At 33.5% G+C, this 14,925-nt stretch overlaps 1 protein-coding gene across 2 annotated transcripts in view; it reads right to left on the reverse strand.

Annotated features, from left to right (window-relative positions):
* SOS1 (SOS Ras/Rac guanine nucleotide exchange factor 1) overlaps window positions 1–14,925 on the reverse strand; it is a 186,846-nt gene that overhangs the window by 34,047 nt on the left and 137,874 nt on the right. For both annotated transcript variants that reach the window (XM_058278427.2, XM_058278428.2), the window contains exons 9-10: window positions 5,682–5,809; window positions 4,258–4,913 (exon numbers count right to left, since the gene is read on the reverse strand). In XM_058278427.2, the coding sequence (XP_058134410.1) occupies window positions 4,258–4,913; window positions 5,682–5,809 (784 nt within the window). The remainder of the gene's footprint in view (window positions 1–4,257; window positions 4,914–5,681; window positions 5,810–14,925) is intronic.

Genomic DNA, 14,925 nt, shown 5'->3' on the forward strand with positions numbered 1-14,925 from the left:
TATGTCCTTTATTTCACATACAGAAGTGAAATTCCTACTCTCAGCTCCTTTTCTTTACATATTGCACTGTGCTTTCTTACTATAGGTAAGGAAATAGTCTCTTCATTTCCTTGCTATATCCAGAATGATCTATCCAACTGGATGATATTTTTCCCTAAGCATTTGGGATGAACCCCAAAGTTATTATGTAGTTAGTGAATTACTATATATCCAGAAACACTGGATCTGAGAGACAAGCTATAAATTAAATCCCACAAAACACACTGTGTTGCAATCTCTTAAGCAACAGTTAGTTACTTTTAAAATTCACCTAAATTCAAAAATTTTTCCAGAAAGATTTCCTTTACAGAGCAACCTATAATAATGGACTAATGGGTTTGTCAGAAAATAAAATTATAATAACCAGTATCTAATTACACTAAATGGAAGTTTATCTATAGTCAGCCCTTATTACCTGTTTCAATAAGAAAAAAATTACTCTGACTGTATCTTTATAGATCTGTGTATGCACAGAAATGGGCAGGTCATATTACTGGCAGTTCAAACCAAGCAAGTAATTCCCTTTCATTATTTAACGCATATAATTAAAAATATCATATTTTAATACTTTTTAAAAAATTCACCTTGTCTGACTCAGTGTGACACAGTTGCAAAGAATAGTAGGATTCAAGAAAACTAATTTTTAGTCCCAGTTCTGTAATTAATTAGTTATATGACTTACGGCAAATCACATAACCTTCCTGGGCCTTGGGACTTTGCTATAAAGTGTGGGTTTGATCATCTCTTCTAGCACTACATATCTATAACTCCATTCATAAACTACTGTTAAAACACTTGCTGGATCAGGTTGGCTGAAGAAGTCATAGTGAAGTCTGAAGAGGTTAAACTAGTTTCACTTCTGCTTCATATGACAATGTCTGGCCAACCAATATTCTAAAACATGTCCCTTAGTAGTGTCTTACATCATTAGTCATTACATTTTTTCATATTATTATTTTCAGTGTCACTTACTATATAATTCTAAATATAGCAAAAATGTCCAACAGTTAGATTTTAACTTTAGCTTTTGTTTCAGTCTTAAGCTCCAACCTGTACTGTATGTTCTCCTATAAAATACTTTCCAACTAACTAACCAAATAAAAAATCCCTTTTTTCTTTGACGCAGTTGAAGAAAGGAGAGAAGAGTAAACTCATAGTTCTTAAACCAAATGGTAACCTGAGCTGTTAATCATTGTAGTAAGGATTCAAAGTACATTTCATCTGGAATGGATCTTAAAAAATAACTGCTTTCATGTTTTTACAATTTCATAGATGGTCTATTCAGAACACATTTTATATTTATTGCCAGTAATGAGGTTCAGTAACAGACCACACAGAGTAGGCCAAATAAACTGGTAACTAAAACTAATTTGTGTAATTAGTTCCACAACTCAGGAAATCTGCTCATGGATTCCAGTTAAACCAGTAATATATTCATGACATAAGTGAAAATAGTTAAGGTTGGAAAGAAGATAGAAAATAAAAATATCCAGAAAATTAGCCACAACTCTTCTCAAAAACATTAGCATTTTATTCTTCAAAAAATAAATGAAGGGAAAATTTTAAGACTTTAAATTTTTTTGAAAAGTAAAACAATCTTAATTTAAATTTCAATAGTTAACTTTAGCAAAGTTCCAGAAATCTAGAAATTTAAGTGTTTTAATATGTTAATTTGAAGTAAAAACATTCAAAATATTCCTCTATTCATAAAATCTAAAAATAGATATAAAAGAGAGCAATTTTAAATAAAAAGCATGGTTCTCCAGAAATATTCAATTGCAGTTTTACAAGTGCTTATTAACAATCATAAATATATTAGTTCTCTGAAATACAGCAGATTAAAGAAAACTTTTATCATTATACATTAGGAAAACATTTTATAGAAACAATTATATAACAGTTTTAGAATTTGAAAATGTTTTCTAACCCAAACATTACTGACTTGTGTTAGTAAACATTAGGAAATCTAATGTGAATCTTCTTCAGTGCATTCCAGTTATTATACACTATTGCTCTACAGGAAAAAAAAAAAACAAAAACATAAAACTACTGTCTTAAAAGCATAGATAAAAATCTAAAGGTTAATTTTCATTCTATACAGTCTAAGAGACCAGAACAAAGGTATTTAGAATAAAATGATGAAGAGTTTTGAATACTTAGGCTTTAAAAATTCTGTGAATTCTTTAAGGCCCTTAGAAATCAGGATAATGTGGCAAGAAGAGCGATTTGAACTTTATAACCTCAAAAATACATTGAGTAGCAAAGAAATAATTAGTATTTCGTAACCACAAACTTGGGGTCATCTCACAAAACATTACTGTAGTTGTATTTTAAATAATAAAGAATATACAAAGCATTGATAAAGATCAACTAAATAGGCAGGCCATAGTAATAACTGAAAATTGTAATTCTCAAAAACAGTTTTATAAGTAAAAAGGAATAATTGATTTCTTTTTTTCATGTGAGATCCTAGACAATTTATTTAAATTTCTGTGCTTTGATTTATTTTTTATTTTTCGATCAATAAAACGAATATTGAAGTTTTGAGGTAAAAAACAGTAAAATCTGAATCCCAGACTAATCTTCTCTTAATATATTCAACATATGTCTGTGCTAATGCTTGTTACTACCAAATGCTATGTTCTTAGAGAATCCAAACTGCTTTTAAAATTAGCCTATGGAAAACACTATTATTTTACTATGCAAAAGAGTAGGCAAAAAAACCACTTCCAATTAGAGGCCAAATAAAAACTGAACAAAGCCACTGGTTTAATTACTATCTCAATGACATGTGACATAATGAAATAGATTATTGATTATATAGTGCTTTGAGATCATTGATAAAAATGTAAAATATTATTCTAATAATTTTACTTCGTGATAGTTAAAAGGTCATACTTTGTTCTAAATGGACACTGAAGAAATCAAACAGATATTATCAAATGCTATCTGTCATTACTAAAGTAGATTAGTTAATGGCTATTAATTCAATTGGGGGGAATGATTTCCAGAGAGAACTGAGAATCCATGCATAGGATTTTTAAAACTGAAGAAATTTTTTGCACAGATGCACATTTCCTACAAACCGGAATATATTTAAGCAAGAAGTATAAGGGTGGAGTTTAACATACACATTCAACTATTTAAGAATAGCATTTATATTATGAGTTACATTTGATTTTATATCACTTATGTGACTTTGTAATAAAAATATTCTTTGAAAATAATATATGGTTAAGTTTACAAAAAGCTTTCACATATTGAATTTATACAAGGTTTCATTTATTTCTAACCGCTGAGGTAGATATTATGATGTTGAGTTTTTAGATGAAAAAGCTAAGGTTCTGAGACAGTAAGGAACTGTGATTGAGTGAGGACACAAAGACAAATTCAGTGCATTTTCCACTATATCATAATTCTGTAGTATTTTACAATTATCAAGGTTCCCATTATGTAGGGATGATGAAAGCTGAAAAGCATCGGATTATCATTTGCTACTTTATTAGATAGAAATAAAATTTCTGGAAAAAAAAAATCATTCTATTTGTCCCTTATCTCCCAATCATTGTTATCTGATTCTATGCAGAAGTCTACCTGTCTTTCTAGATAATTTGGACATATTTTTCTCTAAAAATCCTACTAAGGATTAAATTGTTTTCTTAAAAAACATCAGTTGGAAAAAGCAAAAAATATTAAAATGGCTTCAAAAATTACGTTTAATAGATTTTAGGAAGGGAAATTAAGAGAAAACAATGTTATATATATATATATGTTCTGCCAACACAGTTTTGGTGATGAATCCATTTTATTTTATTTTATTTTATTTTATTTTATTTTATTTTTTACTTATTTTACAATGTCAGTAATGGAAAGAGAAGAAAGAAGAAAGAGATAAAAGAGTAAGAAGCTTTTCCACCGTAATGATGATTTATCACTAGAAGTAGTATCACTTTCTAGCTGTGTAAATTTGGCCATGCAACGTCATTCTCATCTATTCTGGTTTTAAGTTTAAAAATAATGTAGGTGGTAGAAAAAGTATAAAATTTCAAAGAAATATAAAGCAGTGGTATTTTTAGTCAAAGGAAAATGAATTGTAAGACTGATAACACAGAAGTCTTTGGCTGTTAGTTTTCTATTTTAGGGACAATGACCAGTACAAAAAAGAAAATCAGCTTAAAGAAGAAAAACAAAAGTGATAGGCAACTTCAGTTTTCTTACCTGCATACATATGGTATGTAAGCCTCTCTATAAGTTTAATAACAGTTCCTGCTTTGATGATTGGAATTCCAGCCTTGGGCTGCATGTTTTCTTCAAATATTATATTCTCTTCAGAATCAGGCTCTGCAAATCTATAAACATCAGCACTGGGGAGCCTCATCTGCTCCTCCTTCTCTTCCTGTAGCATTGTTACATCAAGCATCCTTTCCAGTGTACTCCGGTACTGTAAAGATATCAGTGCTGCCATCCAATTGTTTTTCTCTTCAGCTGACTTGGCAGAAAAAATAACACTATTTTCATCTTTTAAAATTATTTCAAAAGCATGCTTGTACTCATTGGTGTCATCTTTGTCATTAATTTGTACCTTCCTCATAAAAAACTTTTCTTTAAGACGATATTCTGCATTGCTAGCACCAGGAAGTCTTGGCTGCCCATGATTCGATTTACAGCAAATCATTAAGCCATCAAAGAGAAATATGTGTCTCTCATGTTTGGCGCCTACACGCGTAAGAGTTCCTTCCATTATAAACTCATTGCAACACTGACCAATGTCTTTTCCCTCCCAACCATCAATATTCTTCTGAATCTCGTTCATTTTCTTGATTGCTAGTTGTTTTCCCTTCATTTGCTGACTATAAAACCGACATGCAGATTCACTGGGATAAAGGAAAACATTATTAGTATACACATGACAGAATCTAGAGTTCATGTAACTAAAGGACAGAGTAAAAAAAAAAAGTACATTTTTTAAAGTTGTACTGATTAGGTATTCATTAATTCCTCAAATATATTAATGTTATAGAATTACACAATTTTGGAAATTAAACAACACAGTAGAAAAACATCTCATTAATGCTCTAAAAAAGAACAATGTTGACGAAATTCAGCAACAGAATTATTTCTACATTTATATATTTAGAATGATAAATACTAAAAGGTACTTTACATATGATGAAAAAATAATTTAAGAGACTTAAAAACATTTAGAAGTGCTTAAATAGACTAAGACCCTAAGCTGAAAAGTATGTAGCACAACTTTTAATTAGGAAACTGGAAGCAATAGCATCTGAATTAATGCCTCAAGTTATATAATCCCTAAAATAAAGGCTACTACTAATTTTACTTTGACAGAACAATGATGCTAATATAAACCTACTCAATACATTTTGCTCTCTCTCTCCTTTAGCTTACCAGTTGACTCTTAGAAGGTCTTGTCTGGGAGTATGCAAGGAAAATGCACAAATATGAAAGGTTTTTCAAACAATAAGAAATTCTCTCGGCTTTGATGTCACTTCCTCTGAAAGACCAAGCTTGTCACTAAAACTATTTTCTTCATTGTTTACTTGAGGAGGGAGCTGGGAACCCTGGATTTATATCATAATATTTAGGATGAAAAGTGGGAGAATAAAAAAAAAAAAATTCACCTCAGCCTTCGTTTGGCAAGACTTTTAGAACATATTTTTTCCATACCACTCTGAACATTAAGCAATGCTGTTATTGCTTGTTTCAAACATTCCTTGTCTTCTTGATCTTCACTCTTTTCTTCTAACTGCTGCAAAACCAAAATGACAAATTTGAACCAGGAGAATGAAAAATTTTGGACAAAATAACAATAATATACTCATTTTCTATAAGAATAAAGATAACATTGACTCAATTCTTTCTACCACAGTATTTTTAAATGAGTCATAAAATATATTATTTTTAAAGTTTTTTTCTTCTTTGTGTATTACTTTGCATATTAATATGTGACCAGATTTTCCACATTAAAAAAAAAACTTGAATAGAAGCAATGTTAAAAGATGGGTTACACCTCAAGACTCCCTGTGAAAGGCAGTAATGTGAAGCTTCTCAAGTTGCCTATTACTGAAAAGAAATGAGTAGAATTTACCTTTTTAATTTTCATATATGACTTAGTACAACAGTGGACACATATAGCTGAGGTTTTATTTTTTTTAAGTGTGAAATTTGGTCTTAGGTTTCTGAGCCATATATTACCATTGCATGGCATCAGGATAAGGAAGATAAATATATAAAGAATGCAACGCAGTGAAAAGGAATTTGAAGATATAAAACGTAGGATAAAAATTTGACTCTACTTCTATGTGACCTTAAGGTAAGTTACTTGACCTCTGAGCCACACTTTTCCCATCAACTGGCTTGTAAAAGCTTGCCTTGCCTGTTTAAGAATCAAAGCATTTTGTCAGCATGATGAAGAACTTAGTGTTCACATGCTAAAATTTTGAGTAAAGTCAGGAATATACATGTTATGAAACTCAAGCCCATTTCCTATGAGTGGCAAATATACTACTTAAACTCTACTTAACAAGGACATTTTGTTATTAATGACATTAATGATAATGACAAATTATCAATACAATAAATTGGCTAAGATTCAAGCAAGCAATTAACTGAAGTATATGTGATTACAGAGTGAAAATAATTCAGGAAGCAAAACCTTCTTCTGACTACACAAAAGGAAAAGTTAGGAAATAACATTTTTATCAATAGAGCTTTCATGCACCCATTTAAGAACACCTACCCTCTAGCAAAAAGAAAAGACCTGAGAAGCAAATTCACAAAATATCAAGTAATTTACAAAGATGTTTACTTTTCAATGAGCTTTGTTAATCATTAGGACATTAAGAATTTTATGTTGAGAGAGATTCCTTAAAGATTGAACACACATTCCTTTCTCCTTCAATTGATAAAAATTAGTTCTATTTTTTATTAATGTAAATATTAATAAATATTTATCAAATTCTGTACTGATGGCCTGTGGAAAATAAACAGATGCCTCACTCAATACCTTAAAACATTTCTATAAAAATAATTTACTTAAAACATTTAATGTCCAAATATTCCAGAAGTATTAAATACCATATTGTAATGCCTATTTAATGCTCAACTTTCACTATTTAAATTTCTTATATTCATTATAAAAATTCACCATATTTTCTACTAGAAGCATAATCTGTATATTGCCAGAATAATCAGTCTCAACTGTGTTAAGGAAAAGAAAAATCTATTTATATTAATTCCTGACATAAAAAGGGGTGAAAAAAAGAAAAAGAAGAAAAAGAAAAGATAGTTCCCAAAGGATAACTTTTCCAGTACATACCTTAAAAAGATAAATATTGGGAAGCGGATTTGGCTCAACTGATAGAGCGTCCGCCTACTATATGGGAGGTCTAAGGTCCAAAGGCAGGGCCTCCTGACCCGTGTACGCTGGTCCATGCGCAAGTGCTGATGCATGCAAGGAGTGCCATGCCACGCAGGAGTGTTCCACGCGCAAAGACTACGCCCCGCAAGGAGAGCCGCCCCACACGGAAAAAGCATAGCCTGACCAGGAGTGGCACTGCACTCAGGGAGAGCTGTCACAGCAAGATGACGCAACAAAAGGGGACACACATTCCCGATGCCGCTGACAAGAATGCAAGTGGACACAGAAGAACACAGAGCAAATGGACACAGACAGCAGACAAGGGGTGGGGAGGAGGGGAGAGAAATAAATAAAAAAGAAATCTAAAAAAAAAAAAGGATAAATATCTTCTGCTCATGGTATTAGTCTTTACTATGGCCAGCTAGATTAAAGAAAGCCAGTGGTCAGGTGGGAATAAAGAAAACTAGGGACTTATTTAACTGACATTACTGGTAGGTTAACGGCTGGACTCCCTATCATTCTCAACTATTTTCCTGTCAAATGCAGAATTTTGAAAACAATTAACTTGTCACCCTCTATCTTTTAACAAGTTTTTTTCCCCAAAGGTAGCAGATAATTCAACATGGAAAGCAATATAAACAAGGAAGGGCAAAACTCTAAATGGAACAGTGAAAGCACCACTGACAAGTAATATTTAATCTAGTTGTTTCAGAATTTAAACATCGAAAGTAAATTACAGAGATATTTACACCAATAAGATCCAAAGCAATTTTTTTAGTCTTGACACTACTATTAGTGTAGGAGAATATTATTGAGCCCTTGATATTTTGCCCTTTTATATTTTAAAAAGTTTTATTAGGCAAGCATCAAAAATAAATTTCAATGTAATAAATGACCTTTCCTACAGAAGTATTTGTTTATGAAAATGTTTTCTTCTCTTTGCTCTTTTACGTAATATAGCTGATGTAAACTGGGCATTAGTACAGAATAATTCAAGTGAACAAGTATCAAGGCTTATTGTTGCTACAGAAAAAAAGCAGTGGCAATTAGTATGTAAATAAGATTTCACAAAGCAGCATCCTCTTATTACCAAAGTGAGATTTAGTACCATGCTTTTCATGAGTACCTATTTAATAACGTTAAGCAATAGCAATACTTTAATTTCACACGTGCAGTTTAAATAGTTAAAAAATTAATAAATTCTGAGGTGATATTGCCATATATATGATTTTATTTAAAGTCATCTGGGGAATCAAATTCTAAAGCACAATGAAACCTCATGTGCTCTATAGAAATGATAAAATCTATCTTTTCACAAGATAGAAATCACGTTTACTGTGACTGTTTTTTTTTGGTCCTTTGGAAATAAGTAAAAGGGAAGTAGTTAATACTGTATTACATGTCCAAAAGAAAAAAACCTGGGAGATAAATGGGACTAAATTTAAGGAATGTGAAAGGAAAAGGATATTCAGTGGCATTTAGGAGAAGAATAAAACCCAAGATTGATTTAGATATAAAAAAGAAAGTGTACCCAATGCATTTCATGAGTTCAATTCATTCACAAACATAGATTTCACTTTAGAAAACCTGAATTCATATTTTATTTTTAGAAATAATTTTCTCTAATGTGAGGTTTATATAAAATGGAGCAACTACCATTGAGTTAATGGCAGAAGCAGGCAAGGTCAGAACCCAGGATTCCTAACTCTCAATCCAGTGACCTTTTCACTATACTACCCAAATAACTGAAGCTAGTTTGAAAAACCTACTTAGAAAATGTTCACTAAGTAAAATTTAATCCATCCAAACAAGTAAACTCAGGGCACAAGGATGACAAAATATACAATCAAGAAATATACATTACAATTGTCTTAAGATTTGGGATATAAAAATAAAGAACTGTATGTATATTAATACTCTATACATGTAAAGAACTCATTACAAAATGTGCTAATATAAGCAAAGATCAGAATCACATTTTGATTTTGGAATGGTTACTTGTACACTGTTTGATAAAACACTGTAACAAATTACAACATGGAAAATACACAAAGAGTAAATTTTAAATTTGGTCTACTAGGGTCCTTTCATGTATAGAATATTATCCAAATTAGTCTAGGACTAATTAAACAACTGCTGAGTAATGTAAGCCTTCTGCATCCTGGCTCTTTGTTATGTCATGAAACATTTCATTAAAGGTAGAGCAAAAGGAAGACAATGATATTAAAATAAATGAACTATTCTGTAATGGCAAGAGCACACCTAAAAGGTACGGGTGAAGAATAGGATAAAGCATTTAAGCTAAAATGAGACCTAATAAGTGAGGAAAAAATTTTCAAAACCAGCTCTACTCTTTAACCCCCAAAATGTATTGAGTTAAAGCAATTTCATGTATGCACATAGTTCTCTTGCAATACACAAATTTTCAACCAGTAAATTATGTTAATGCTATTAACAAAATTTGGTGTTTTTTTTGGACAACTAACCTAAACCCTTATTTCTCCCCAAGACAAGTAAACAGATCATCATTACTAAGGTAGTATATATTACATGGCATAAAGAGCACAGTCTTTCATAATCATAACTTAAATAAAACGATTTCTTTATTAAGTTTCCCAATGGTTAGCAATACAAAGATGCATCTTAAAATATAAGTTGTAATGACTTTTAATTCACTATTAGGGAATAAATGCAAAATTCTTAAAGGATTTTGAGGAGAGTAATAACTTTTATTGAGATAATTGAGTGATCTTTTGCATACTTTTAGAAACAATATCAAGATACAGTAGCTGAAAATGAAAAAAAAAAAAAGATCTCAAAAGGGAAGGTTTCTAGCAGAAACCAGTAAAGTATCAACCAAAATTGAGTTAACAATATTTAATTAATATTTAATCATTTATTATTTATACGCTCTGAAAATATAGTGGTGAGCAAGCCAAACTTGCCTGCTGATACATAGCTTAGACTCTTTTTAAGACAGACAATCCATGCCAAAGTGGCAATTACTAGTACAAAAAAAATACAGGGTACTTGGAAGTACACAGCAAGAGTCCCTAAGCTAACGAAGGGGGAAGGAGTGGCAGGAAAGGCTTTCAGAAGGAAATGACCCTAAGACTTTTAAAGGGTAAGAATGGGCTAGTCAGGTAAAAGAGAGAGACAAGAGTCTTCAATAGCATGTGTGAACATTGTAAGACTTTTAGAACCAGGACTCAGAGAAACTGGCTGAAGGGTATGACCTTGTAGGGTTGAGGAGGGGAAAGGGGGTAAGACAGATGATGAGTCAAGATGATGGAGAAGTAGGTAGGGGATAGATCATGAATGGTCTTGTAAGCCTTATTAGGAATTTGGACACTAACCTGGGCAATGGTGACTAAGATGATCAAATCTGCATTTTAAATAGATGCCTTTGGTTTTGTGCAAAAGCAGATGGTGGGAAAGTATGGGAAACATGAGACTAAAGAGAGACTTCTGTCATTATCCAAATGACATGACCATGCCCCTCACAGGGTACTGACAGGAAATGAAAAGAAAATGAATTCAAAAGATATACAGGATGTAGAATCAAAAGGATTTGGTGAATAAATGGGAGTGGTGTGGAAAGGAGAGAGAGGGAAGAGTTGAGGAATCTCAGGTTTATATCCTGGGCAACCAGAGGGATGATGGAACTCTCACTGAGATAATGAAAACAGGAAGAGTAGTTTTGCTGGAAAAGATAAGTTCAGACTTTGAAGAAAGTGATTTGAGGTGGTTACACAGTTACTAGGCAGAGATGTTCAACAGTTGGACAAAACAGCCTTAATTTTCCCCTTTCTACAACTAACAAGGTAATAATGATGGCCAATGCCCACCCCAAGGAACAGAGTCTGCAACTGCAAGCAAGATAATTCCATTCATCTGCCCCATGGGATCTAAGCCCCCTCTTAATTAGAGGCAGACTGGGCATCGCCATCTCCAAATCCTCAAGACTGGGGAGTGAACAATGGACTAAAGTAGACTTATTATTCTACTATAGACTTACTATTATTCTAGCAATGGAAGAACTTTTATCATTGATGTGGAGACCGTGGCCACCTGAGGTTCTGAGGGAAGGGAGAGGGAAAAATAGGTGTAATATGGGGGCATTTTCAGGACATTGGAATTGTTGTGCATGACGGTGCAAGGACAGATACAGGTCACTATATATTTTGTCATAACTTACAAAATTGCATGGGACAGAGTGTAAACTATAATGTTAACTATAATCCATGGTTAGTGGCAATGCTTCAATATGTGTCTGTCAATTGCAACAACTGTACCACACCAATGAAGGATGCTGTAAATGTGGGAAAGAGTGGGAAGAAGATAGAGTGGGGCATATAGGAACCCCCTATATCTTTAATGTAACATTCAAGTATCTCAAGTTTCCTTACAATAAAAAATAATTTCCCTCTTTCTCTTTTTGTACCCTTCTCTTCACTGAATCCCATTAATACTAATGAGACCAGTATAAATTCTTTATTTTCTTTCATTCTATTACAATCAAACTTTGGTATGATGGGTTCTTTACCTGATAGCAAAGGGGTCACAGCTTTGTCTAGATCAACTTCATGAGTAAATGATTTGGGGGGAGCTAAATGTTAAAAAAAAAAAAAAAGTACACTTTAATGGAAAACACTATAACATGTAAATTATATCTCAATAAAGCTTTTTTAAAAAAGTAATTTATAATTATGTTCAAAAAATTAAAAGAAAAAATGGTTTTATTTATTGGACAGAGAGAATCTCTAGTAACCATAAAACAAAATTTAAAGGGAAAATCTAGACTGGATAATTATAATAACTAAAATGAAAAATGCATTAGATAGGTGCAGAAATAATTAGTAAATGTGAAGATAGATCAATAGAAATTACCAATCTAAAGAACAAAGTAAAAAAAGTTTTGAAAAAATGAACAGTCTCAAGAGACCTGTGAAACAAATTACAACAGTCCAACATACATGTTAAGAGTTCCAGAAGAGATGGGTGAAAAATGGCAGAAAATGAAGAATAATGTAAAAGCATGAAAGATGGAAGACTCTGGAACTTTAAAATAAGAAATCAATTCTAAAAAATTAAGATTTCTCCTTAATGAAAATAAAACACCTTGTAAAACCATCTCTTTGTTCTTATCAGAGAGAAAATTGCCAACTTTATATGACTCTCACAACAGTTTAACTGATTTAAAATTTAAAAAAATAGAGTAACACAAAAAATCAGAAAATAAGTATTGGAGAGAGTGATGGTTAGGCTAATGTGTGAACTCAACCAGGTAATGGTACCCAGTGGTTTGGTCAAGCAAGCACTGGGTTAACTAATAGAGAGGCATTTCATAGACTTAATACTCAGTGAGTTGATTGCATATATGGCTGATTACACCTATAATCAACTGAGAAGACTGCTATCAGCAATAAGTGACATCTCATCCAGTTAGCTGAATGCCTTTAAAAGAAGTGATTCCAGCATTCAGAGAGAGAATTCCCATCTCTATTTCAGACAGCCAGTGTTTTTCCTGGGGAACTCATCAAGTACCTTCATCGGAGTCCCTGGCTTGCAGGCTACGCTACAGAATTTGGACTTGTGCGTCCCCACAGTCACTTGAGACAATTTTACAGCATCTCATACAACTTGCAGATATCTATTGTCAGTTTCGTTTCCCTAGGGAACCCAAATACAGTTTGATACCGGGAGTGGTTCTCGAGAAACAAAACCTCAAAAAATGGGATTTCTGAATTGGTTCTGGGATTTTTGCAATTGACTCTTTACTCTGATTAGATTCAAGGGCATTAATGATTCTGTTTCCAATAATGAAGAGGCCACTGGTAGTCCACAGCATGAGTTGGAAATAGAGAAACACAATATCACCACTGGATGTGACTACTTACATGCTTACAAGATGCAAGGTTCTGGGTGAGAATGTTTTAACACAACAGAGTTTTATGGAGTTAAAAGGTACAATGATGTTGGCTAGCTGTTCCTAAGTATCCTGGATACAATTACAAAAGAAAGGGATGAGGTGAGGTTTCAAATTTGCAACTTAAGCACTGCATGAATAATGTGAAAGTTTCTATGTGTGCCCTGAAAGACTGTTTTATGCAATCCCAGACTTGAGATCTCTGAAAACCAGACCCAGCCTCATTGAGCAGAATGCAGAGTTACACTGGAAACGAAATTCACAACCACAGGGTGTCTGCTATTAAAATGAAGGTATTGATTGGAAAGGAGTGGAATCCTGAGGATTGGAAGGGAGACATATAGGTTGATGATGATGGCAGTGGGGACAATGAAACCCTAAATTCTCCTGAGACTTTCCCAGATAAACTGGAAATTGTCTGCCCCAAGGAGACAGCAACCTGACCTCCTCCCTGTTCTGAGAAGACAACCACCCAATGTCAAGCCTGCATCACCCAACCTCCAGCCTGCCCCAAGGAGTCCAGACCTCCTCCCTGCCCTGAGAGGACCACCCAACCTCCACCCTGCCCTGACGAGTCTGCCATCCTGTCTCGCCAGATGAAACTACAATGGAATGCCCTGAGATAACTGGCTTACAAGACATTTCTAATGCTTCTCCTTATCCACCCTCAACACCCCTCTTTTCTTCCAGATCTATAACTAAAGTCACAACAAGCGCCCTGAAGGTAAAGTGACTCATAAGGAAGTATGCTATACTCTAAAGGAACTGCATAGTTTTCCAATCTTTGTAGACAGAAATTAGGGAGATATATGTGGGAATGGATATTAAGGGCATGGGATAATGGTGGAAGAAATATAAAGTTGAGTCAGGCTGAATTTATTGATATGGGCCCACTAAGTAGAGATTTTGGATTCAGTGTTGTAGCTTGCCCTCAACACTTTGGCTCACCATGTTTGGCTGAAACATGGACCAAAACATGGACCAAAAGATTCCCGACACTGTCTGAGGTAGAGATGCTAGAATTGCCCTGGTATACTGTAGATGAGGGGATCGAAAGGCTTATAGAGACTGGACTGTTAGAATGGATTTGCCACCGAAAACCTGCCCATACACCCCAGGAATGTTCAGAGGACACACGTTTCACCAGGACCGTGAGGAATAAACTTGGCAGACTAACTCCATCTTCCCTGAAAAGCTCTGTGGTTGCTCTTCTCTGGAGATCAGATATGACTATGGGAAGTGCTGTCATGGAACTATGATCCTTATACATTATGGGGATGATTGGATCCCGGGCCAGCAAAAGCCAAGTGGCAGCACTTAATCTCCAAACACAAGGTCAGCATGGCTACCAAGATGAAAAGCAGCAAAAAAAATAGTCTGAGTCACAAAGACCCATGGCAATGGCTAATAGATCATGAGGTACCTAGAAGTAACATAGATAGGCAGTCTACTAAATTCCTACTTGTTCTGTATAAGTAGAAGAGTTCTAGGTCAAGTGAAAAAAACCCTAATTTGAATTACAGAAACAGAGAGTCATGGCCTCTTAATCAATTCCCAGACTTGAGACAGTTTACAT

The sequence above is a fragment of the Dasypus novemcinctus genome, chromosome 17, assembly GCF_030445035.2.
Source record: "Dasypus novemcinctus isolate mDasNov1 chromosome 17, mDasNov1.1.hap2, whole genome shotgun sequence".
Classification (NCBI taxonomy): domain Eukaryota; kingdom Metazoa; phylum Chordata; class Mammalia; order Cingulata; family Dasypodidae; genus Dasypus; species Dasypus novemcinctus.